This window comes from Podarcis pityusensis (assembly GCF_964106645.2).
Source record: "Podarcis pityusensis genome assembly, chromosome: 3".
NCBI lineage: Eukaryota > Metazoa > Chordata > Lepidosauria > Squamata > Lacertidae > Podarcis > Podarcis pityusensis.
Genome location: NC_138026.1, coordinates 96,716,842 through 96,739,158, shown reverse-complemented (window position 1 = coordinate 96,739,158; position 22,317 = coordinate 96,716,842). Strand labels below are relative to the sequence as shown.

At 42.9% G+C, this 22,317-nt stretch overlaps 1 protein-coding gene across 2 annotated transcripts in view; it reads left to right on the top strand.

Annotated features, from left to right (window-relative positions):
* Nucleotides 1-17,177, top strand: part of CENPF (centromere protein F) — a 36,482-nt gene extending 19,305 nt beyond the window's left edge. For both annotated transcript variants that reach the window (XM_081000479.1, XM_081000478.1), the window contains exons 11-17: nt 227-362; nt 895-4,016; nt 5,448-7,610; nt 9,056-9,218; nt 10,320-10,802; nt 13,478-13,671; nt 16,678-17,177. In XM_081000479.1, coding sequence (XP_080856605.1) covers nt 227-362; nt 895-4,016; nt 5,448-7,610; nt 9,056-9,218; nt 10,320-10,802; nt 13,478-13,671; nt 16,678-16,875 — 6,459 coding nt within the window. In that variant the 3' untranslated portion in view covers nt 16,876-17,177. The remainder of the gene's footprint in view (nt 1-226; nt 363-894; nt 4,017-5,447; nt 7,611-9,055; nt 9,219-10,319; nt 10,803-13,477; nt 13,672-16,677) is intronic.
* The last annotated feature ends 5,140 nt before the right edge of the window (nt 17,178-22,317 follow it).

The window sequence follows — 22,317 nt, the reverse complement described above, 5'->3', positions numbered from 1 at the left end:
AATGGGGGAAGTGTAGTTTAAGCTTCTGAGAACTAATACGAAAGGAAGGGATTGGGTACCCAAGATTGCTGAGCAAGGGGAGAAGACCCGCTGCTAGTTCCTGGCTTGGTAAACTATGGTTTAGCAAACTCGGAATGTATGTCTTAGCTGGCTCAATGAGTCAAAGAACCTTAGTCAAAGGTAGCCAATTCTTTAACTGTCACTTGTTTAATTCTTGCTGTCCAAGGAAACAAAGAAGCAAAATGGCCTCCTTCACTGCCAGTCGGCTCAACAGTTGCAAGAAATTTGTCAGTTAAAAGAAGAGCTCTGTGTAACCAAACGACTTCTGCAGCAGAGTCAAAACGTCGTTGAAGATATGAAAAGTGAGTCACCAATTTTTATTAGGTTTCCTTCCCATTCTGAACTTTATTCTGTGTTTTGAGGTCCCTCTGTATAGCATATACTGAGTTAAATCTTGTTTAGCATGTTGTAAGCAACTTGGGCGACCATTGTAGTTTTCGAGAACTGGATATAATAATAGTAATAATAATAATAATTTTTATTTATATCCCGCCGGGCTGAGAACGGCTAACAACAATAAAAGTAACACAGTTTACATAAAATCACAATCAATTAATTGAAATGCATTCTAAAGTCAATTCATTCTAAAATCAATTCAAAATCAAATTAATAGCAACCATTGGGCTAGAATTCTATGCAATATGCATTATGTTTTGCAGTGTACAGGGGAAAAGATAAGATCCAGGTGTGTCTGTGTAAACCTTAAGTTACCAGATGAGAACAAGTGGGATAAAATAGATAAAATAAATGAGTAACACTATTAAAGAGAATAAAGGAATCTTACATTTTGTAAATTAAATACTTCCCCTTTTCTTTCAATCACTTGGATTGCAGATAAAAATTTCTCTCTGGAAAAAGAGTTAAAACTACTTGAAGAGAATCTGAGCAAACAAGAGAATCCTCTCACTTTGGAGAAAATGAAACTTGCTATTTCTGAATTGGAAAACCAACGAGATTCTCTCCAGCAGCTTCTGAAGCACAAAGAAAACACCATTGAAGAGCTCAGTGTAAAACTGGAGGATCTGGAAGCTTTGCAGAAAGTTCTTACAGAGTGTGAAGGACTTAAAAAAAAGGTTGAGGTTCTTTCCCAGTGGAAAAAAGAAAGTGGGCAACGCATAAATGAACTTGTTTTAGAAAAAGAAGATTTGATGAGCAAGATTTGCAGCCTGGAAAGGGCCTTAATGACCGAACAACTTAAAAGTAATGAGAGAGTAAAAGCTTTAGAAGGTACGAATGAAAACCTTTGTGTGGAGATTAGAAATCTCAAAGCTATGGTGGAAGACAAAACAGCAGAGCTAGAAGCAGAAAGAAAAGCCCACAATGACCTTCAGGATAAAACAGCAGCATCTGAGGAAAAACACAGAAAAGAGAGGGAAAACAATTCACTGAAATTATCTGAGTTCACCAAACAAGTGGATGTTCTACAGAAAACACTGGAGACGGTAGGAGAGGAAATGTTGGAAAAGGACAGATGTATGGCCTTTTTGGAAACATCCTTAGCTTCCCACGTGCAGTTAAAATCCAGCTTCGAGAAACAATGTGAGGAGCTGGTCCAAGCCAGAGATGAGATAGAAAGAAAACTGGCTGCCGCAGAGCAAAGGCATAAAGATTTTGTTAGGGAGAAGGAAAAGCGCATAAGTGAGTTGGAAGCAGCTGTTTCCGAAAAGCAGGACTTGGTCACTAAGACTTTACAGGCTCTCCAGGAGAAAAACAAGACATTGCAAGCACTGATCGCAGAATCAGAGAGGCAGCAAGCAGAGATTCTGAATTTAAGAAGCAGTAACTCTTTCCTTGAGGATACAGTGCAGCAACTGAAAATTACGCCTCAAACAGTTAGCCACAAGGAACCAGATGCGTTGGCACCAATAGCCTTAAATAAAAAGCTAATTGAAGGAGTTAGTGATGAAAATCTCGGCCTTACGATTGATATCAGTGCCATGGAGCAAAGAAATCTAGACTTAATGCAGACAGGCTTCCGTCTGTCCAGAAGCCAGAAGGAGAGGGAGGAAAGCCTCTTGGACCTGTCAGAAAGGCATAGAGGGAAAAGCTTGTTACTGTCTAAAGCCGAAGAAGAATCAAGAAGGAAATGTGGATCAGTGGAAGCAGAGAATAAGGACTTAGAATGTGCTTTAAGGGAGCAAGCATGCCATTCTGAAGTGGAGAAAGCCACATTTGAAGAGCGAGAGAAGCAGCTCATGAACGAACACGAGGAGCTGAAGTGTAAGGTCATGTCCTTGGAGAAGAAAAATAACACTCAGCTTGAAAAAATGCAGGCAGTACCTGAAGAAACTGAGATTCTGGGACAGGAAAGGGCAGCACTTAATAAAATGCAGCATCATAACGATGTGTTGCTGCAAGAGAACGAGGAACTTGTCAAGGAACTGAAAATAAGGGACGAACGTGTAGCTGGTGGCTTTCCTGTGGAGAAGACTTCGCTGGGACAGCTGAGAGGATCTGCAGAAGAAAAGGAGGAGGAACTGAATAAATATCAGGTTCAGCTAGAGCTGCTTCAAATGGACCTTGAGGACAGAGAGGCCTCAGTAGAGAACTATGCTGATCAAGTAAAGCAGCTGGAGAGTGCTCTGAGAACTATGGAAATAAAACTGGAAGAAAACGAAATGGAGAGAGAGAGGCTGAACCACGAATTGCAAGCTCTTAAAGATGTGGAAAATCCACATTTAGAGCTTACAGAAGAGGAAGGGAATGACCAATCAGCAGCACATTTCAATGCTGTTTCCAAGGACAACTTTAGCGGACAGATAGATGCCAAGTGTTCGTCAGTTCCTCATGATCTGACGCCCAGCCAAAGTGATTATGTCCGATTAGTAGCCTCCCTACACATGACAATGAGCAAGCTCAATGAGTTGGAGAAAATGTTCGAACACCTGCAGATTGAAAAGTCAACATTAGCATCCCAGCTGAAAGACTCTCAATTGAAATGCATTGCAGGCGCAATGGCAGAAGAGCTCATTGGCAGAATTAATAATGCAACAGAAGAGAGCGCTGCTTTTTCTGGTGGCTTAATAGATCACAGTAAAATAGCAGCACAATCTGATATTGAGCAAATGCCCTTAATAGCTCTGGAATGTTGTGGTGGACTTGACTGCAAAGGTTTGAAGCCATCCAGCAAAGAAATTAAAATGCACTTTGACGGGGTCAAGGAAAAAATCTTCTCTTTGACAAATGAATATAGCAGCTTGCAAGAGCAGCACTCGGGTATGGCCTCCAAAATATCAGAGCTGCAAAGCTATATTGACATGCTCAAGGAAGAAAATGCTGCACTATCAACCAGCCTCAACCAAGTCACAAATTCTTCCTTCACAATGCAGGTACCCCCTCTTCTAATGAATGAAGAATTTGATTCAGATGGAAAGTTCCCCATGAGATTTCCTTCTTGCACCAAAATCTCCTCGTGTACAAGTTCAACTCTTATGGAATCTGATATCGACTCTGATCAGTACAGACCGTCAAATGAAATAAGTGACCTAGATAGTAACAAACAAGCTGATCTAGAAAGTACCCCTGAGGAACACGGCCATTTTCTTTCAGAAGGGAATGACAGTGACACATGGGCTTGTATCATGAAGCAGGGGCATGCCATGCCTGAAAGACATCATTTAAAAAAGAGAGTTGAATACCTCCTACGTGAGGCTTATGAAAAGTCCTTCAGGATGCTTGAAGACTCATTTGAGTCGCATAAAAATCTTGAAGACGAAGAGATCCAAAAGATCCAAGAGCTGCTCCTTTCTGTAAGGAAGGAAGTTGATGGTCTCCAAAAGCAAAATATATCGGAAAGCAAACAGTGGCAACGAAAACTTAATGATGTGGTCTTGCAGGTGGCATCTAAATTGCCAGCCAAGAAGAAACATCCTGACCTGTTGCCTCAGGAACTGAAGGAACCACTGCAAGGCCTTGATTTAGGTTCTCATTCTCTGCTTTGTGTTGACACTGAACACGTAAGTGTGCCTAATTTCTTATCATGCAGTTTTTCATGTATGTTCAATAGATTACCCATGTGTACTGTTTTGGGAGGGAAGGGAGGAAGTCTCTTTAGACTGGGAGCAAAGGCAGTTCAAAAAGCATGGTGGCTAGCTTCAGATGCTTCGTTGGACTTCAACTCCCATCATCCCTGACCCTTGGCCACATTGGCTGGGGCTGATGGGAGTTGTAGTTTAACAACATCTGGAGGGCACCATATTAACTATCCCCGTTTTAAAACTTATTTCTTTCACACACACACCCAATTTGAAACTATTTTGACAGCCTTGAAAAGCTGTAGTTTCTGTATTCTAAGAAATAGTGTGAATCAATATACATAAAGATTTGGTTTTGTATCCGAATTCTGAAAGAAGAGCTTCGCATCAACTGACTCATTTTTAAAGCCTCAATTTATGGCCATTATTGCCAGTTCAATTCTGTCCCTCCCTGGCTCCAGCCAAGAAATATGCTCAGAGAGGGGAAAAGAGTATGCTTGACAGCAAAAAAGCGATCTTGTTGAGTAGGCCAAGGCTGCTAAATTAGTATTTTAGTTCCAGGTTCTTTCATATACAGTGGTACCTCGGGTTACAGATGTTTCAGGTTACAGACTCCTCTAACCCAGAAATAGTACCTCGGGTTAAGAACTTTGCTTCAGGATGAGAACAGAAATCGTGCTCCGGCGGCGCGGCAGCAGCAGGAGGCCCCATTAGCTAAAGTGGTGCTTCAGGTTAAGAACAGTTTCAGGTTAAGAACGGACCTCTGGAATGAATTAAGTGCTTAACCCGAGGTACCACTATATTAAATCCAGCAACAACAGCTATGTGTGATTATTGCTACAGTGGGCCAATTTATGTAATAGGGAATGACATCAGTAGGTGGGAAGAGCCTGCTTTGGTGAAATGTTACATAAGAGATGAGGTGCCTTCAAGCATTTGCCTGAAAATGTGAGCACCAAGTTGTGTAGCCAACAGGGCAAACATGCAAGTCCTGCCCCCAATGTCATCATGTGCTCTGCCCCCACCTGCGCAAGTTCCCCAGCCTTCCCTGTGTTGGACTAGGAAGGTCTGTGCAGCAATTACGTTTGCATTTATCTGAAAGTGAGTAGAGCTCTCCACACAATCAGAGGACCCTGCTGAAAACAATTTCCCCAGGTGATCAACAGGAGGGCCCATATTAGAATATTAAGTGTGTTCTTTATCTACCAAAACATTACATATCGGTTCCCATTTTATTCGGCAGAGGTCATTGGCATTGTTTTTGAAGATGTGTTTATTTATTTTTTTGCCACCCTGGACTCCTTTGGGGAGGAAGTATCACAGTTAAATGTAATAAATAAAAGAATAAATATATCAATTTGATAAAAGTGACTTATTAATTAAAATGACTCTCTTTTTTCTATCTACTTCTAGCAAGTCCAGATTCCTTCTAAGCAAGCAATTGATCCCTTGGGTCAACTGGAACTGTATGGCACGTCTACTGAAAGCACAACGTTTGAAGTTGAAAATAGTAAAATATCAGCAAGGGCAGGTGAAGCAAATAGAACAGAAGTTGAAGAATCTATTTGCCAAGCAATTGGCATGAAATTTAGAGAAAGAGGCCTTCTGGACTTAGACACAGAATCCAGAAATGCAACAGATATATCCATAAGTTCTCCAAACTATCCTCGTGAGTTATCGTTCCTTCCTTCTCAAAACACTGATGTGATGCCTGTGGACACCTTGGAAAGCCAAAGGACCCCTGAAAAGCCTCTGCTAGAAGTAGAGCAGACATGTAATAAAATCTCCAAGCCCTTCCCTGACGTGGAGGAAAGCAGTAAAAGAACTGATATTCTACTAATGGAGATCCAAAACCTAAAGTCAGGCCTGGATTCAAAGGACAAAGAGCTGGCTGCAGAGAGAACTGCTTGTGCAGAGTTGGACAAAACAGTTGTAGCACTCGAAAAAGAAAAAGGAGACTTAAATGAGTCACTTAAGTCAGTTACTTTTGATAACCAGCAGTTGTCTTACAGCCTTATGGCTCTTGGAATAGAACTTGAGAAGGTAAAATCTGATATGGAAATGTACAAGGCAAGACTGTCCAATACAACAGAGACACTGGAAGATTTGGAAATGGACAAGGCTGACTGGACTGAGAGGCTTCTTGAAACTGAAAATGAGCTGAGGAGGATAAAATCTGAGAGAGCAAATATTGAGAACCATGCCTTATCCATGGAGACCGACATAGAGGAGCTTCAGTTAAAGAACGAGCACTTGGAAAAAGAAAACGAAAATAAACTGAAAAGCATTTTTGGCCTTCAAGAGCAGCTTCATATACTCGTCACTGAGAGAAACCAATTTAGTCAAGATCTGAGTGCTTTGTTGAAGGATAAAGAAGACTCGGATCAAATGTGCCAGAAAATGCAAGAGACTATCAAAGAACTTGAGTCAAGTAAAGGGGATTCTGCTGAATTTATCAGGATATTGGAAGCCGAAGCTAAGACTCAGGCAAAATTGCTTCAGGCCGCGAAGGCCGATACTCATCGGTTATCAACCGAAAAGGACAGACTTCTGCTGCAGTTACAGAATCTGGATCAGGTTATGAGGACTCTTGTGTTAGAAAAAGAGGCAGCGCAAAGCCAAATAGAGCATCTGAATGAGGAAAAAGAAGTGAGCCTTAGGGAATATGAAACTTTACACAGCAAGTTAAGTATCTCTGAAATGGAATATGCCAAGATATCAAAGTCTCTGGAAGGGTCACTAATAGAAAAGGGTGAACTTGCAACTAGGCTGAACTCAGCACAGGAGGAGTTGTCTCAGCTGCGTCGGGGCATCGAGAAGCTCAAAACAAAAATAGAATCCGACGAAAAGAAAAGGTGTCACCTTGCGGGAAAACTGAAAGAAAGCGAGCGGAAAGCTGACTCCCTCGCAGACAGAATTGAGAATCTCGAAAGAGAATTGCAGATGTCGGAGGACAATTTGGAAGATGCAATTCTTCGGGCAGAGACGGCTAAAGCAGAGACGGAAACAGCCACTGCGGAGATAGAAATGATGCGTGCGACTTTGCAAAGCTTGGAATGTGAGGTGAATGCCTTAAAGTTAGAAAAAGGATCTCTAGAGAGAGAGCTGAAAGAAAATCAGGATAAAGTATCTGAATTAGAAGGTCTTAATTCCATGCTTGTGAAGCAGCTAGAAGAAAGGGAGAAGGAGAAGGTGCAAATTAGAGGTGAATTTGAAAACGCACTGATGTCGGTGGAATCCCAGTTGAAACTGGCCCGTGAAGAAGTTAAACTTTCTCATTGCGAAGAAGAGAATTTCAGGACAAAAGAACAGGATCTGATGGATGAAGTTGCTTGTGTCAAAGAAGAGAATGGACGGTTGGCTCATCATCTACAGGAAGCCAAAAGCAAACATTCTGAAATGGAGCATTTGCTGGAGGTCCTCGCCCAGCAATTCCAAGACCTCATACACAAGCTGGATGACAGCAATCCTGTTCTGGAGCAGTTGCCAAAAAATGAAACTCTGCAGTCTAGTCTTGAGGCTACAGAGGTGGAGTTGGAAGCTGCAACTTCTGAAAAACCTGCCTTCCTTGAAAAGGTACAGTATATTGTTGACATCATGGGTAGAATATCTTGTAGGTTAATAGGTTCCTTCTGAAATTAAAGGCTGACTTGGGTTGTTGTTGTTTATATTGGGGGAGTTTTCTAGAATTTGCATGTTTGGATTTGATATCCCGCCTTTCACTCCCTTTAAGGAGTCTCAAAGCGGCTAACATTCTCCTTTCCCTTCCTCCCCCACAACAAACACTCTGTGAAGTGAGTGGAGCTGAGAGACTTCAAAGAAGTGTGACTGGCCCAAGGTCACCCAGCAGCTGCATGTGGAGGAGCGGAGACTCAAACCCGGTTCCCCAGATTACGAGACTACCGCTCTTAACCACTACACCACACTGTCATGTAGAGATTAAATACATTTTGCCTGGCGCCAAATAACAAAGTAACATTGAGTGACTGCAGATGTGGTTCCCAAAATCAAAATCCACTTTATCTGAAGAAGACAAGCTGATATTTAAGTTTAGAGTTCTATTGCAATCATAACTGTAAAGTATGTTATCTATAAGTATAACATGAAATATGTAGAGCAGGCATAGGCAAACTCAACCCTCCAGATGTTTTTGGCCTACAACTCCCATGATCCCTAGCTAACAGGACCGGTGATCAGGGATGATGGGAATTGTAGTCCCAAAACATCTGGAGGGCTGAGTTTGCCTATGCCTGATTTAGAGCATAATCTTATGGATGTTTTCTCAGAAATAGTACTCAGTGTTCAGTGGGACATACTCCTAGGTAAGTGTGCATCGGATAGTAGCCCTAGTCTATTACTGTGCTACTTACAGCGTACATAGTAAAGAGTTGCTGTGATGTGCAACATAGCAGCCGTGTTTGCACGTTACGGTAAACCATAGTAATGCTTTACTGTGAACATGCAGAAATCTTCCCTTTTACCCATCTCATCTAGATGGCAGGAAGAACAAACCATAATCCCTGGCTTAGTGTTATGTCCGAACTAGGGAGTGTGGTTTGTTTTATTCCGAACAAACCAAGGTTTGCTCAAACACGCTGCAGTTGGTAAGCCGAGAAGAAACCTTGGTTTAGTGTCTGTATTAACATCTCCCTGGCCACATGGGAGGATTGCATTGGGAGCCTTCTGCATGCTTGAAGTGAACCATTAACAGCATGTGCAAACTGGACTCTGCTTTTGGATCTCTAGCATAGACAGCTAGGGCCTGTCTGGTGCAAACCGAAGGACATCAGTAGACGTTTGTTTCGTTTTATGGAATTCATCAGATGCTCTAGTTAACAGGTCCTGTTAGGAAATAGCATAGTTGCCCCAACAGTGTGGGTGTTATGGAAGGAAAGGAGAACATCCGTGCACTTTACTTTGAACTAATGAGAAGTCCGGTTTTGCATTTGGCTGGGTAATTATTTCTTCTGCAGCAATAATTGCATGAATGTTTACTGGTTTATTTTTATTTTATTTTGCAGGCAAATAGCCACCAGAAAATAGTGCAACTCAAGACAGAATTTGATTCTTTCCATCATAGATTTCAGCACTGGCTGAAAGCCTACACAGAACTAAAGCAGGAGAAAAAGATGATGGTGAAGCAGATTCATGAACTTGAGATTCAGCTGAAGAAGATGGATCCAGGTATGTAGCGCAGGCGCGGGGAGCCTTTTCCATCCTGCAGGCAGGTCTTCTCCCTCAACCCCGCCTTGGGCTACTTTGACATGTGTGTGGGGCTGCGCAGCTATTAATCACCTATCACTACGATGTCAGGTGACAACCTCAAAGAGGCTTGGCTGTCAAGGCTGATCAGCTGATAGGTCCTGTCAGCAAGCCCCACTTGCCAAGGAACAGTCACTTTAAGCTCCTTTGCAGCCGTGTCTTTACTTGCCCCACATCTGATGTCATGTTTGAGGGGCAGCTGGCCGTGGTTTTGGGGGGAAAGCCTCATGGGCCAAATTAGGACCTCTGCTGGGTCTAATTTGGCCTGTGGGCTGGAGATTCCTCATGCCTTTGTGTGTATGTGTGCAAAAATGCAACAACAGTTCCCTCATCAGTAGCCCCGGCTGACATTAGAATGCAAAAAAGTATTGCTGTTCGTTCTAACCCTGAAAAAAGGTCATGCTGAGATTCTGGTTGTGCCATGGTCAGCATCAACCCACTATCTAGCATAATCATCCTGGTGTGCATTGAGCTTTTATCTACAGCCTTCTGCACAGATGCCTTTTTTATCCCATTCTGGGCCAGCTCCTGCCACCCTACTTGTTATTTCATCCACTGGCAACAGCAGAGAGGAGGTCCCCACCTCTCATTTTTCATATGAAGCTTCTGGCAATTTCATAGTAGTTAGGTAGTTGCTAAAATATTTTAACTCATCATTTGGTGCAGGTGGCCCATAGCATGCATCACCCACAAATTACATCATTTAAAATAAAAATTAAAGCAATTATAGCATTCCCTGAAAAAGCACATTGGAAAACCATCAGAGAAACTAAAGACAGGAAATGAAATAGACATCCAGTGAGTGGGAGTTTCACAGCATTGGTGCCACTGCAGAAAAGGCCATGCTCCAGGAGGACTGAGGAAGATCTTTAGGTCTTAAGATGAACTACGTATCTAAAGGAGTCGATAGTGTTTGGTGTTCACTGCTGCTGAAATGCTCTTTACAATATTTTCAGGTAAAGTATATTGAAAGTCTCTGTTGCTAATCCTTCATTTATTAATGACTGTTCTTGCATTGCATAGGTTCTGAGAGGAATGCCACTGCAGAAGAGATAAGGTTGGAGCTGGAAGAACTGAAGGAACTGGTTGAAGAGAAAACTGCAGAGGCAGATCAAAACCTGGATAAGTACTGTACCCTGATAATTGATTATGATAAATTAGAGGAAGAAAACGAGATGCTAAAGACACAAGTCTCTCTTCTGAACACTCGGCTCAAACAGTCATCAGACTCTTCCAGTTCCCCTCTACAAAGTCCAGGAAGCCAAACTAAAATCACTAATAGGCTGCTTGTGGAAAAGGCCTTGTCTGAAGATATTACTAAGATTACTGTGAGGAGGCAAAGGTGTCATGAAAACCGAAGCAATGGTGAAAGTGCTACATCTCCTTTTCCAGAGGCTGCCTCAAAACAAACTAAAAGAAGAACCACATTTCAACAGCACAGCCCAAAAGTGTCCCTAGAAAATGCAGAATTTGAGTCAGATGGTTCCACAGAGGTGGGAGGCAAAGGTAATCACTTTCACAACAGTATTGATGTTTGTTTAATAACATTCCTGTTGCAGCTTGATAGAGAGGGACAATAGAGGTAACTGAATCCATCCCCCTATGTTTGCCCTTTACCATTTTGTATTCTCAATATGACCAGTGGAATAAAATTTAAGGCTGCCATTACAAGGCATAAGGGTGTAAAATTCTGCAAGTAAAGTGATCATCTTCTTCTTTGGCAATCACTCATAGCCGAGTAATACTGTCTTCCATGAACACGGTCTTAACAGTGAGTCTGTAAGTGACTGTGGAAGCCAATTCTGGATCCACACGTCCTTCCACAGTAGGGACATAGGTTTCCGGACGGAAGTGGATCATGGTGAGGGTTTGCCAAGCGTGCTTTCCTCTTAGCACGTTTTCCCCTTTCGACCTGAATCCAAGTGTCTTCAAAGCCCATGACAGCTTTGGTAAAGGCTGTTCTCCAATTGGAGCGCTTGCAGGCCAGTGTTTCCCAATTGTCGGTGTTTATACTACATTTTTAGAAATTTGTCTTTAAACCTCTTGCGTTGACCACCAGCATTACGTTTTCCATTTTTAAGTTCGGAATGGAGTAGTTGCTTTGGAAGATGTTGATCAGGCATCTGAACAACATGACCAGTCCAACAAAGTTGATGTTGAAGAATAATCGCTTCGACACTGACGAGCTTTGCTTCTCCCAGTACACTGGCATTAGTTCACCTGTCTTCCCAAGTGATGTGTAGAATTTATCGGAGAAACAGTTGATGGAATCTTTCGAGGAGTTGGAGATGGCGTTTATAAAGTGACGAGAGAGTCGTCTAACACTATTGCCAAACCTTTACAACCGCAGAAGTATAATATACCCAAACATACGGTTGCCTGCAAACTGCTTTTTCCTGCGATCTCTGTAAAGGGAGATGTTCACGTGGAAGGCTTTTCTCCAATCGACATTCTCAGAAAAGGCTCAGCTGGATTTAGGATTATTGCCAACAACAGGAGTGGGGGCAGCAAGATACAGTGGGCGCATTCTGGTGAGGGCAAGAGAGGCCTTTGTGGCCATTGGAGCTGCAGCTTGCAAACCACTGATGAAACCGCTGATGAAATCGCTAAGCTTGGGACTACTCAAGAACGCAAGTCTGTGAGCTCATTCCATGAATGCTTGACTCCTTAATAGCCTTGGGGCCAGTGGCCTCACATTATGCAGATACTAACTAGCAAAAGGAAACCATTATCTTTCAAGCTGAAAGCACCCACCTGGGAGACTGCAGAAACACTTTACCTGTAGTACTTGAAATGAAAATAAGTATTATGTTCCTGTTGTAAGGATTTATGTCAGGGAAGGGCTGTGCATCAATGGTAGATCAGCCACTTAGCATGCAGTAGATCCAGGTTCAGTCCTTGGCGTTTCCAGGTAGATCTAGGAGCATCTCCTGTGTGAACTCTTGAAGATCCACTGACAGTTCATAGCTAGGTGGACCAATGGTCTGACTGTAGAAGGGAACTTCCTATATGGGCATGTTTAGCCTGGAGAAGAGGAGGTTAAGGGGTGATATGATAGCCATGTTCAAATATATAAAAGGATGTCACATAGAGGAGGGAGAAAGGTTGTTTTCTGCTGCTCCAGAGAAGCAGACACGGAGCAATGGATCCAAACTACAAGAAAGAAGATTCCACCTAAACATTAGGAAGAACTTCCTGACGGTAACAGCTGTTCGACAGTGGAATTTGCTGCCAAGGAGTGTGGTGGAGTCTCCTTCTTTGGAGGTCTTTAAGCAGAGGCTTGACAACCATATGTCAGGAGTGCTCTGATGGTATTTCCTGCTTGGCAGGGGGTTGGACTCGATGGCCCTTGTGGTCACTTCCAACTCTATGATTCTATGATCTTCTATGATCTTCTATATGGCTCAGTTGGTTAGAGCATGGTGCTGATAATGCCAAGACTGCAGGCTTGATCCCCGTAGGGAACAGCTGCATATTCCTGCACTGCAGGGGGTTGGACTAGATTATCCTCAGGGTCCCATCCAGCTCTACAGTTTTATGATTCTATGATAATCCTAATTGACAAACAACGCAACTCTGTAAAACCTTGCATAGTCTTCAGAGGCTGCAGGGCCGGAATGCATACTGTACAGCAACAAACTACCATTGCTATTATTTATTTCTTCTTTTGGGTATCTTACTCATCCTTCAGCACATTGCAACAATATAAAAACACAAGATTAAAATCAATTTATACAATTTACAGTCAGAAAAATAAGGTAGTATATGGGGCCTAACTTGTTTAGGGATTTAAACACTACAGTGGTACCTCGGGTTAAGAACTTAATTTGTTCCGGAGGTCCGTTCTTAACCTGAAACTGTTCTTGACCTGAAGCACCACTTTAGCTAATGGGGCCTCCTGCTGCCTCCGCGCCGCCGGAGCACGATTTCTGTTCTCATCCTGAAGTAAAGTTCTTAACCCGAGGTACTATTTCTGGGTTAGCGGACTCTGTAACCTGAAGCGTCTGTAACCCGAGGTACCACTGTAATATGAGCACCTTGAATTGGACCCAAAAAGCGAGCTGGCAACTGTTTTTAAACAGTTGGTTGTTGTTTTCCTTTTTATTTCTTTTTTGTTTTTATTCCTGTTATAGTTTTTTAAATGTAACAAACAATGATCACCACACACTTTCCTCCCTCAGGATCTTCTGATCTTCCTCCAGGAAATGGCAGCTCTTGGATTTCTCACGGGGCATATCTAATTCCCAGAGCGAGCCCCTGTCTTGTCCGTCCAAGCTTGAGATCGCCACCGTTTACTGATGACTCCCAAACAACTGAGAGCGACTGCTTGCTTGAAAACCAAAAAACAACACCAGAGGGCAGCAAACTACAAAAGGTAACTTGCAGGTATTATTAAACATGAGTTTGAACATACCAAAGCACAAGAAATTCAGATTGTGAATGTATCTGAGCAAGTGCTTATGGGAGTGTCTCGTTGTACTTAAACAAGTTGTGAGCAAATCAGCGTGAAGACGGGGAAAGTGAATATAGGAGGAAGTGACCATAAATTAGCAGCAGAGATCTTGTACACCCCCAATTATAAAATCTGAAGAGAACTTTGTTGTGTAGATTTGGCTTACAAATCATGAAGCCTGTATGGAATCATGGTACATGTATAAGAACTTAAAAGGGATGTTCGTGTGTTTTTGTGTCTTCAAAACACTTAACTGAGTACCTACCTGGAGTGAGTGCTAAATACATAGGTGTATAGTTACAGGTAGGTAGCTGTGTTGGTCTGCTGTAGTCGAAACGAAATAAAAAAATTCCTTCCAGTAGCACCTTTGTTGTTGTTTAGTCATTTAGTCATGTCCGACTCTTCATGACCCCATGGACCAGAGCACGCCAGCCACTCCTGTCTTCCACTGCCTCCCGCAGTTTGGTCAAACTCATGCTGGTACCTTCAAGAACAGTATCCAACCATCTCGTCCTCTGTCGTCCCCTTTTCCTTGTGCCCTCATCTTTCCCAACATCAGGGTCTTTTCCAGGGAGTCTTTTCTTCTCATGAGGTGGCCAAAATATTGGAGTCTCAGCTTCAGGGAGCACTCAGGGCTGATTTCCTTCAGAATGGATAGGTTGGATCTTCTTGCAGTCCATGGGACTCTCAAGAGTCTCCTCCAGCACCATAATTCAAAAGCATCAATTCTTCGGCAGTCAGCCTTCTTTATGGTCCAGCTCTCACTTCCATACATCACTACTGGGAAAACCATAGTTTTAACTATACGGACCTTTGTTGGCAAGGTGATGTCTCTGCTTTTTAAGATGCTGTCTAGGTTTGTCATTGCTTTTCTCCCAAGAGAAGTAGCACCTCCCAAGTAGCACCTTAGAGACCAACTAAGTTTGTTATTGGTATGAGCTTTCGTGTGCATGCACACTTCTTCAGATACCTGATGTATAGGTGTATAGTTAAGGTCTTTTTTCTTGTTCTGAAAGCTTTAGGTCTGACTATTAAATCTACCCAGAAAACTTATAGAATAACACAGAAAAGAGGCCTGCTGAATTTTGCCAAAGACCCATCCTGCAAGCAGGGCATGAGCACAATAGCACTGTCCTAACTTGCAGTTCTCAACTACTGATTGACAGGTACACTGCTTCTAACACTGGAGATAGTACACAGCCTTCATGCCTAGTGGTTTTGATAGCCTTATCCCCCATGAACCGAATCTTGCTGTCTGTGCAAAACCCTGCCCCTGTCCCATTTCTTGCTGGATTTCTATACCTGTGGTTCCTGGCACTGGATACCCAAACCAGCTGCTTGGAGCTGTGTATGGAATTTCCAGCACTGGGCATTTGTACATGCAGTACCCAAAGTGGTGGCTGGTATTCTCAGTTCTGGTCCCTTTTTGCATGGTGTGGAGTGGAATTGAAGAACTAAAGCCGGCCTCACCCCTTCCCCTTTAGGAATGGGAATGTTGCATTCATGTCCTCTAGTTATCTCAAAAGTGGAGATTTACTGTTCTCGAAGCTTTCACACCAACTTGGCCTGGGCCTGCTGCTGTTTGTAGATCTCTCCGAATCAAGGCTGTTGGTCGCTGTACTGCTTCCAGACTTTGAATCTCCCTTCCTAGAGCATTTAGACTGGCTCCCTCCTTGTTGTCTCTCTGCCATTGGCCTTTTTATTCCATCAGGCCTTTGGAAACTGACTTTTTAAGGCAAGGGCAAGTATTGCCATGGTTTTCTTTTTGTTATAATCAGTATTTTTAATTGATTTCTTAATATTGTTTTCATTCCATTAGTGTTTAATTAATTGTTAATGGCTAACTTTTCTATGTTTTTTGCTTTTGCTGTTTTGCCTGCTTTTTTGTATTTTTATCTGTAAGCCATCTTAAGTCTCAATCTGAGAAAAAGGTGGGGTATAAATACATATAACAATAATAACAATTTAACCTAATAATAATAATAATGTAATATAAGGGTGGCGCTGTGGGTTAAACCACAGAGCCTAGGACTTGCCAATCAGAAGGTCGGCAGTTGGAATCCCCACGACGGGGTGAGCTCCCGTTGTTCGGTCCCTGCTCCTGCCAACCTAGCAGTTCGAAAGCACGTCAAAGTGCAAGTAGATAAATAGGTACCCCTCCAACAGGAAGGTAAACGACATTTCCTTGTGCTGCTCTGGTTCGCCAGAAGCGGCTTAGTCATGCTGGTCACATGACCCGGAATTGTACGCCGCTCCCTCGGCCAATAAAGCGAGGTGAGCGCTGCAACCCCAGAGTCGTCTGCGACTGGACCTAACGGTCAGGGTCCCTTTACCTTTACCTAATATAATATAACCACATAAACAAGACACAGAATCATTTGCTAATTTCTTCATACATCTAGAAAATTAGGATGCCAAATTCTAAAACCAGCAGTTAAATTTTGCACTTCATTCATTGTTGGCATCTGTCTCAAGAAACAATAGAGTGTGCCTCTAGGGGTGAAGTCAAACCACTGGAGAATCACAGCACCTGCTGTGGCTGTAGAGACCGGCAACTTGCAACTGCTGCCTCCCACATTCTACATTCTGACAAAGGTCTTGTTTGAAACATCTCTGCTCATATGATCCAGTGCATCAGTGCTGGAATAATAACAATAACAAGTCCCTCTTCTCCTTACACCTTTCTCCATCAAAAAGTGGACTTTGAGCAGGGCCCAGCCAGCTGACCATAAGAGGCAATGATGAGGCTTACACGGGAGCAGGGCAAGGGTTCAGTAGGCCAGTCCAATTGACTTTTGAAAAACATGGCCTTCAGCTCTGCTACTAGACTCAGAAATGCGAAAAGAAGTCCTCGCCATTGGAATCAATAAACGTCTTCCTTGCATGGATTGATACATGTATACTTTTTCTGTGTGTCTGTGTTCCCAGATAAATGACGTGCGGCTGCAAGAAATCCTAGCTGCTGCTTCGCCCTTGGGATTTGCTCCCAGGTCTCCCCTTTCAGCTTGCAACCAGTCAGCCCAAGCAGTTGATGGAAGATGTGCTAGGACCCCCAGTGCAATCGAAACGAAAAGCCCTCAAAGTACTGAAGAAAACGAGCTGGACAAAGCCTGCCACGTGCAGTAAATCTGGATTCTGGACTTGAAATGGTGAGAGCAAAGGGTTGTTTAGGAACTGAAAATCCTGAGAACAGATTTCATTTGGCTGATTGACATCTGATGCTCTTTTAAATGTGTTGTGGGAGGAGGAGATTACTGGGTTGTTTTTGTTCTTATCTTTATTATATATTTTGCATTTTTTTATATTGCAATTTTACGTTGCGAACCGCCCTGAGATCTATGGATGAAGGGCAATATACACATTTAATGAATAATAATTTTGTCCATTTAGTTTTTTCATCCCCCTCCCAAAATATAATAAAAACCTAAAAAAACTATTGGTTTTGTGTAACTTCTTTCCTGATAGTTTTAGAAACTCAAAAGCTTGTCCCATTTTTGCGACATTTTGGTTTGTTCCAATAAAGGTATTGCTTTTCTCCTCTTATGAACCAACACAGTTTGTGTGCGACTTAGAAAATAGTTGTCTCGAAAAGGAAAAGGGGGAAGCAAACTACAAGGAAATGGTTGTGTACAATAGGTCTGCTCTGACATCATTTAAAGTAAACCTTTTTGGAACAGTAATTTTCAAATAGGAACACACTGCCTCAAGGACACTCATGTTCCCATCAAGGTTACAAAGTACCTGAGGGATACAGATTAAAGACTTTAGGGAACAGAAATAGCGTGCTACCTGTACAATCCTGCTAAGTGGATACCACCCCCTCAACCCTCCCTTTTTTGCTTTTTTTTTTTTTAAAAAAACTGACTTTTCCTGGAATCGGTGCTTCATTTAATAGTGGCGGCACATAGCTTTCCAATGCTTTAAATCTGTCAGTGGCTGGGTTTGCACAATTAACCATAGTTTATAAGCCAACTGTGAACCCAGCATGGTTTGGTTGTAGTTAATAAGCCATGGTTAAGCTGCTGTGCTGGGTTTGGAGGATGAAAACCATGGTTTAATAAACCATGGTATAGTAGGGTACGTTGAATTTTTCAAATTTCAAAAATGGATGCCAAAGTGTTGTGACATGACTTGGTAATTCTAAAGATGGTTGTTTAGTCGTGTCTGACTCTTCGTGACCCCATGGACCAGAGCACGCCAGGCACTCTAAAGATATTTTGGCTAAACTAATATAACTCAGTTTCGCCTTCTAAAATGGTATGCCCTAACTCAGGGGTCAGCAACCTTTTTCAGCCATGGGCCAATCCACCGTCCCTCAGAACATGTGGTGGGCCGGACTATATGTTTTTTTTTGGGGGGGGGGGATGAACGAATTCCTATGCCCCACAAATAACCCAGAGGTGCATTTTAAATAAAAGGACACATTCTACTCATATAAAAACACGTTGATTCCCGGACCATCTGTTGGCTGGATTGAGAAGGCGATTGGGCCGTACCCGGTCCAGTGCCTGTTTCTCCCAAATCAATGCAGACAAGCATCAAAAAAACGGTAAACTCTACTGTTGCCATTAGTCCAGAATTTCCCAGACATAGCCCTCATGAACAGCTTTTGGTGATTTTTTTGAGAGGGACAATTTGTAAAAAAAGCTCAACAACCTTTATCTAGATTTTCACTTTTTGAAATATGGCAACTCTACGGTAAACAGTTCTGCCTACTTAGGAGTTCACTTTGGTGTTTCAAACAGCTCCCACACCAAGCACACACACTGATCCTCCAGTTCATTTCTAGAAATCCAGCCCAGTTCATTTTAACCCTTAGGACGTCGAGTGCACCAAGCTCACACCTTTTTCCCTCTCTGCGTTTTCTCTTTCAAAAGCAGAAGCCAAGGAGGAACAACAGGCATTGCCCACAGCCAGAGGTGCTTTAGTTGGGGGGGGGTGAGCCTCTTAGCAGGCATTTTGAGCTGTTCCCCCCCCCCCCTTGTCCAGAAACAGGAGGAGCAGCTTGCAGTGGGAAAAGGCTCTGCAAGAAGTAGGAAACCCCGTCATAGAATTGTAGAGTTGGAGGGGGTTCTGAGGGTCATCTAGTCCAACCCCCTGCTATGATGCAGGAATCTTAACTAAAGCATCCATGGCAGATGGCTATCCAACTTTCTGTTCAAAAAACCTCCTAGGACGAAGAGTGCCATTTCTTGTGGGAATCTGTTCCACTGTAGGAACAGTGCTTAGTGTCAGAAAGTTCTTCCTGATGTTTCGTCAGAATCTCTTTTCTTTGTTTTGTTTTTAATCCTGTGAACCACCCTGAGACCTGCGGGTATAGGGCACTATATGAAATTAATTAATTAATTAATTAATTAATAATAGCCATTGGTTCTGTGCAGGGGGGGACAAAAACTAATGGAGCTTGCCTGCCTCAGCCAATGCATTCTGTTAGTATTCAGCCCTGCAAAGCTTGGAATTGCCTTTTAAAATGCAAGAGTTGGAGCCTGGTGGCCATATTGTACATAAACGTTAAGAGGGCTACACTGTGTTATGCAAACTAAAGTGTTTATTCAGACTGCTGCCTGATTAGCAATTTGGCCTTAAAAGATGCTGCATAGTCTACCCATATTGGAGGGGTTCTTGGGACATTTTTGTATGTGGAGGTGGCAGGTTTCTCTCCGATGAAAGGCATAGGGCAACAGTGACATCTGCTGGCAGATTTTGAACTTTAAAAGCCCTATACAGTGGTACCTCGGGTTAAGAACTTAATTCGTTCTGGAGGTCCGTTCTTAACCTGAAACTTCTTAACCTGAGGTACCACTTTAGCTAATGGGGCCTTCCGCAGCTGCTGTGCCGCCACCGTGCAATTTCTGTTTTAATCGTGAAGCAAAGTTCTTAACCCGAGGTACTATTTCTGGGTTAGCGGAGTCTGTAACCTGAAGCGTCTGTAACCTGAGGTACCACTGTACCAGGTTAGCGAGTTTGTAACCTGAAGCGTTTGTAACCTGAGGCGTTTGTAACACGAGGTACCACTGTACAATGCTTACTACTTATGGGTTGATGTGCCTGCTGCTGGCGATATTTCCACAAGGAGGAAGACACATGACACCCCCATTTCATGTGTTGTGCACTTGTTCCTGCCCATGCATTTCACACTCATTGTTTATTAATATATTAATATAAAAATAGAAAGTTGCTGTGAAGGCAGATGTATCATTTTCTTGGAAATGTTATATTGCTTTGGGGATAACCAACAGTCTAAAAAGTAAAGCGAATTAAAACTCATTTGAGTTTTGTGTAGCCTTGCAATTTACAACCCGAAACAGAACTGAGCTCAAGGAAAGCACTTTTAAGAGGAAGACTTGATTCCTGCCTTGCAGGCCTTTTTCCACCTGGCCTGGGAGGGCAGGGCCCGGACTGACTCCAGCTGCAAAAGCTGAGGTTGCTGAACAGACTCATGGGCTGGAGTGTTGTTTAGGGTTTGTTGTTGGGGGGTGGGTCAGGCTGTTGCAGTTATTATTTTCTGTTACAGTGGTACCTTGGTTGTGGAACATAATCTGTTCCGGAAGACTGTTCGACTTCCAAAATGTTCAAAAAACAAGGTGCAAAGGGCAGTCTGCTAAGTCAGTGGAGAAAATTGGGGAAAAAACACAGCGGAAGCCATTCAACTTCTGAGGCACCTTCGAAAACAGAAGCATTTGCTTCTGGGTTTTCAGTGTTCGAAAACCGAAACATTCATCTTTCAAGATGCTTAAAAAACAAGATACCACTGTATCTTTATGTGGAAATTGTTGAATAGTGTTGTGTACTTTTTGATGTTTTATTCATTGTTTATGACTACTTTTGCTATGTTAGTAATTATGTAAAAACTTTTAATGTTGCAAGCCGCCTTGAGTATGGTTTGAACTATGGAAAGGTGGCATACAACTGAAATCATGTATGTATGTATGTATGTATTCATCTATTCAGTGGTGTTGCTCACTTGATGTTAAAGCTTCAGTCAGTGGAACAGGAAAGGAAGGAAAAGTCCCCCAATCCCTAAATTTACTGAAGGGTTGGGAGATCGTCCAGAGCAGATTTAGGGTGGTGGTGGTGATGTATGCAGGGATTGGAGGCCGAAGTCAGGCTATATGCATGCAATGCAGGCCTAGGCCTTAAGGCCTCCTGGAGCTCCAGCTGCATAACAAAAGACAGAGAGGATTCTAAAACCCTCCAGTGACATTGTTAGGAACTGGCAGGCAGCCAAGCCCTGCTGAGATAGGGCCATTGTTGTGATTTGCTGATTGCAGCATTAAGGCGACCTATCACAGGTGGGTTGTGTGTTTTGCCTTGGCTGGCTTAAGGGATGTGGGTGGCACTGTGTTCTAAACCACTGAACCTCTTGGGCTCGCCAATCATAAGGTTGGCAGTTCGAATCTCTGCAACGGAGTGAGCTCCCGTTGCTCTTTCCCAGCTCCTGACAACCTAGCAGTTTGAAAGCATATCAGTGCAAGTAGATAAATAGGTACCATTGAGGCAGGAAGGTAAACGGCGTTTCAGTGCACTCTGGTTTCCATCACGGTGTCTCCTTGCGCCAGAAGTGGTTTAGTCATGCTGGCCACATGACCCGGAAAGCTGTCTGTGGATAAACCCCGGCTCCTTCGGCCTGAAAGCAAGATGAGCGTTGCACCCCTTAGTTGCCTTTGCATGGACTTAACCTTCTAGGGGTCCTTTACCTTTTACCTTTTACCTTTACCTTTAAGGTAAATATACTGGTCCAAGTGCCCCTGTTTGTCAGTCTTGTTCCTGTTGCTGCAATAAATCCTTTTGAGCTGAAATCTAGTCTTGGGTCATGCCTGAACCCACCTACACCTGTGGTCACCAAAAATTGCGTTGCTTCCTATCCTGCAGATGGGAGCTTGCCCATCATCTGAGCAAAGGGGTCAGATATAGCCCATGTCTCGGCTTACTTTCAATCGCTGTTTTTTTAATGTGTGCAAGCTTTGTACGTGTTATTACCGACTAGTCTTGGCTAGAAATTTATGGACACATTAAGAAGGGAGGATATGGATGGGGGAGGATATTTATTACTTTGTTTTATTGGATTTAACATCAGTATGTAAGCAGAAGCTCTAAAGATGAATGGATGGTCGTTGTCAATGGAAAAGGGATGGTAACAAGAGGCTGGGAGCGTAAATGGGGTCTGCAAAAAGGATTTTGTAAACCGCAGTCGGAGTTTGCTCCCAAGAGGAATGCCCTTGTTAGGCAAATGCAGATCCTTCTCCAGCAGTTGGAAAGCAAGGACATAACTTGTTGTATGAGGACGTGAATTGCCTGCGTCTTGGAACTAGAACTTGTGCTGGTTTTAATCAGAGTGATTTCATTTGCTTTAATAGAGCTATGCTGATTTATACTGGCAATTATACAGGAGCACCGCGCAGTTTTAAATAAATTTATGGTCCTTTTGAAAATAGTCAAGATTAGCTCGTTCCTTTTCTGTCTTTCCTGCGTGGGCTCGGAAAACCCCTTAACGAAGCCAAACAGAGTTGTCTATATGACAGCTCACATTAATGGAATTATAATGATGTCACATATACGAATAAGAAT